This window comes from Clupea harengus, chromosome 16 (genome assembly GCF_900700415.2).
Source record: "Clupea harengus chromosome 16, Ch_v2.0.2, whole genome shotgun sequence".
Taxonomy (NCBI): Eukaryota; Metazoa; Chordata; class Actinopteri; order Clupeiformes; family Clupeidae; genus Clupea; species Clupea harengus.
In genome coordinates this window covers 25,176,496-25,180,643 of record NC_045167.1, presented here as the reverse complement: position 1 = coordinate 25,180,643, position 4,148 = coordinate 25,176,496, and the positions used below count along the sequence as shown (strand labels likewise).

Genomic DNA, 4,148 nt, shown 5'->3' with positions numbered 1-4,148 from the left:
GATTACATGATGAAAAATGAAATAAAAGCAATAAAATAGCTGAATGTGAAATCCAGAGTAAAACCATGAAGAATATGACAGCAAGGCTGATGAATATGTTTGTTTACTTCTTCTTTTCTTTCCGTGCCATCTCAGCATCTTTGCCACCGATGAATTTGATGCTGTTTGGGAGGAAAGGAATCCATAGGACATCCATCGGCAAATTCATACTATCACAGTCTCAGTCAAAGCAGAATATCAGTTCAGACTTTGTGAAGAGGCAAGCTGAAGCATGTGGATACGCTGTCACCCTGGTTGAAGTGCCAAGTCTTGCCACCATGCCTCTTTCACTGAAAAAGCTGCTAAAGAAGTGCCACCGTTCCATCTCCCAGTGTGCACCTGGGATCAATGCTTTCCTGCTTGCTCTGCCTGGGGGTCACTTTACTGATGAAGACAGAGAGGAGTTACAGAGGATTCAAACCATTTTTGGTCCTCGTGTGAATGATTACATTATGAAACTCTACACAAATATGCCATGTCCCAAACTTGTACATGATAGTCTAGGAGAAAAAAAAAATCTAGAGCAGCAATTTCCTAAAGGTTGCTTTGTGCTTAGCCAGGAGGGTGGGCATGAGGAGATATCCAAAATGCTCAAGAAGATTAAGGGCAAATCAGACAAATGTTTCACCACTGATATGTTTGTGGAAGCTCAAATAAAGGAGAGAGGCAGGCTCCAGACAGAGTTGGAGAAGATGAAGCGCCTCAACAGCTCACCAGGTAAGACATATTGTTCTTCCCTATTTTGCTTTTCAATGTAGTGGTCCATAGCTGCAACTACATCCAGAGACATTGCTACATCCATAATATTGCAATTATTTATTCTTTATTCTATTTATTATGTAATAATTTGCCGCGGCATTTATGGTGTGAAAAAACTAAAGGTTATTATTACATTAAGTGTATCAAGCAGTATATCTGTTACATAGTGTAAGCATGTTACATGTTTTCCTCTTCGTCCTTGAAAGCACTTGAATGGGTTGATCTATGAGATGTAACATATATTTAAATCTTACTGAAGTCCTTCTAGATTCAGTGATTATCAAAAATGTTTTTATGTGCACCACACGTAATGTAAAGAAGTTGCAAAAACATACAGCACAGTTTCTAGGGGTATTAAAGGTTTAGGTTTCTACCCATAGACAAGATGCAGTGGTGCATAGTAATATGTCATAGCTGTCATAGAGTTAGCTCAAGGCTAATCTATTAATAACAGCTTTCTCATTGATTACTTACAGTACATTTTAATGAAGGTGTGGACAATGGAAATGGTGTTATAATCTCTCATTCATTTCATTTTGTAGTCATTCAGAATCCAGACAGCATCCCAGATTCTGTCAGGATCGTGCTGATTGGGAAGACAGGAGTTGGGAAGAGTGCAACAGGAAACACCATCCTGGGGAGAGAGGCTTTTAAATCTGTACCTTCGGGTGAATCAGTGACGAGCTGTTGTCAGAAAGACACAGCACAAGTAAATGGCCGTTCTGTTACTGTTGTAGACACACCAGGGCTGTTTGATACAGGTGCCCCAAATGAAAAGGCCCTGAAAGAGATTCTGAGGTGTTTCAGCTTGCTGGCCCCTGGACCCCATGTGTTCTTGCTGGTTCTTTCGATTGGTACCAGGATGACACAAGAGGAAAAGGACACGTTGAAACTCATCAAAGATACTTTTGGGACTGGGGCTGAAATGTTTACCATTATACTTTTCACAAAAGGGGATGAGCTAGGTCATCGTTCAGTTGAACAGTACCTCAAAGAAAGTGATTGTGCAATTGAACGACTAATCTCTGACTGTGACAGACGGTCTCATGTGTTCAATAACAACGATAAAGGGAATCACAAACAGGTGCCTGAGCTGATGGAACTGATTGACAGGATGGTGAAGAAGAACAGTGTGGGTTGTTTCACCAATGAGATGTTCCAAATGGCAGAAGGTGCAGTTAAAGAGAAGTTTGAGAACATGATAAAGGAGAGGGAATTGGAAATTCAGAGGGAGAAGGAACAGCTTCAGTCCAAATTTGAAGAGGAAATAAAAAAAATGAGAGAGGAAAAGAGAAGTGAAATACAGAGGGAAAGAAAAGAGAAAGATAAGCTGCTCAGAGAAAAAGAGGAGTGGGAAAAATTGCAAAAGAAAATGAAAGAAGACTTTGAAAATGAAAAGGATAGAGCAAAAAAAGAAATGGACTCTGAAGAAGCGCAAAGAGAACAAGAAAGGAAAGAAAAAGAGAGATTGGAGAACCAACATGCAGAACAGATAGAAGAGATGAAGCATGCTTGGGAAGAGCAAGAAAGGGAGTGGACTAAAGCAAGAGAAGAAGAAACAGAAAGAAGGCAGAAAGAGGATGAGGAGAGCCTGAGGAAGATCAGAGAGCTTCAGGAAGAATTTGAAAGAGAAAAGGAAGAGGAAAATAAAAGGAAAAAGAAAGAGGATGAAGAGAGAGAGGAAGAGTACAAGAAAAAGTTAAAGGAAATTGAAGAACAGAATCAAAGGAAAATTGAGGAGATGGAGAAGCAGCTCAACAGCTCACCAGGTAAGACATTTTGCTTTCCTATTTTGCTTTGCCATGTAGTGGTCCATAGCTGCAACTACATCCAGAGACATATCTACATCCAGAGACATGACTACATCCAGAGACATGACTACATCCAGAGACATATCTACATCCAGAGACATGACTACATCCAGAGACATCACTACATGCAGAGACATGGCTACATCCATAATATTGCTATATCCAGAGACATAGCTGCAGCTACATCCATAATATTGCATTTAAAAATGTTTACTTCAACTTTTCTCATGTCATAATTTGCACACAGCATTAATGGAATGGGAGGTATGAAAAAAAGGTTATTATTACAAAAAGTCAGTGGCGATTCTAGCCGGAAATTTCTGGTGGGGAAATTTTGTATGACGTTATAGTATGTCATCGTCACAAAAATAGCTGATTATTATAAGCAGTAGGCCTATATGGACAGGTAGGCATAGCCTATGGGCTGCATTTTGAGTGAAGGCAGGGAGCAGAAATCCTATTTCAAATACATTTGACATGCTTCAGTGCTCAGTGCGACACAAAGATGTTGCTTATAATACAGCAACAAAGTAAAATAGATTGCAAGAAAGTAAAACGATTAGATAGACACACTTGAATGCTTTATCAAGCTTGTGGCACACGCATACAACATGAAGCGAAAGGCACAACTGAAACAAATAACAGCAACAAATCATGCTGCTAAATGAACAAAACTTACATACAGTGTTGTCTTATAAACAGAAATGATTTCAGGCCGCAACTTGAGTCTGGTTCCAAAACAGTAGAAAACTAGCGATAGCTAATGAGCAGAAATGTTAGTGGCATAGATCTGTGATCTTAGATAGCGTACGATCTGTATGATTTATTTTTTCTTGGTCACGGGTTGCTAGGCAGAATTCAAGAGGCACAATTACAACTGCCCCTAAACCCAATGTAAATTTTGGGACGTCTCGATCACACTTGCATATTGTTTCCATAGCAACAGTGTTAAGTTTTCAGCGCTGCCCCAGAGGGGGAGGGACAGCGGAGAGCATTTCACAGAGCAGGCACAAAAACAGAAACACACACCAATCAAATTACTCCAAAACAGCACTATAATGCTTGTGAGTCGAGTTTATTCACACACACACACACACACATACACACATTCACCATTGAATCGCTACTTTGCATATTAAATAAAATAAGATATATTTTGCCACAAAGCACAGATGTATTGAGCTTTCTGCACCACAGCGCCATCTGGATCGGGTGGGGCAGTGCCCCACGTGCCCCTAATGTAGAAATGCCACTGCAAAAAGTGTATCAAGCAGCATGTTTATAGATGTTTATAACCGTTTATTTATTGTCCTGTGTGAGAGCCATGTGTGACCCGCCCACGGATCCAGTCCCCTGAGGTGTTGTGGGGGACATTTAAAACTCAGCCACCTTCTCCAGGGCTCGCAACATGCCCTATTCAATCCACAATTTTCTTCGCTGAGTCATTTTTTGTGAATATTTTACTTCAAATTTGCATCTTGTATACCATGTTTTAGTTTCTATGTTCTTAATTGTAGAAATCTATTTACCTCAGAAACT

At 40.0% G+C, this 4,148-nt stretch overlaps 1 protein-coding gene across 1 annotated transcript; it reads left to right on the top strand.

Moving 5' to 3' along the window:
- Window positions 1-626: 626 nt before the first annotated feature.
- On the top strand, window positions 627-2,845 carry LOC105891489 (GTPase IMAP family member 4-like). The gene is made up of 3 exons (XM_042710034.1): window positions 627-756; window positions 1,275-2,156; window positions 2,607-2,845. The coding sequence occupies exons 1-3, from the start codon at window positions 627-629 to the stop codon at window positions 2,843-2,845; spliced, it is 1,251 nt and encodes a 416-aa protein (XP_042565968.1).
- The last annotated feature ends 1,303 nt before the right edge of the window (window positions 2,846-4,148 follow it).

Excerpts from the sequence above, each read along its gene's own strand:
- LOC105891489 (XM_042710034.1), top strand. The coding sequence starts at position 627 with ATGCTCAAGAAGATTAAGGGCAAATCAGACAAATGTTTCACCACTGAT. Across the intron at positions 757-1,274 it reads GCGCCTCAACAGCTCACCAG|TACATTTTAATGAAGGTGTG; the intron begins GTAAGACATATT and ends GATTACTTACAG. Across the intron at positions 2,157-2,606 it reads AGAAAAAGAGGAGTGGGAAA|TGGTCCATAGCTGCAACTAC; the intron begins AATTGCAAAAGA and ends TTTGCCATGTAG.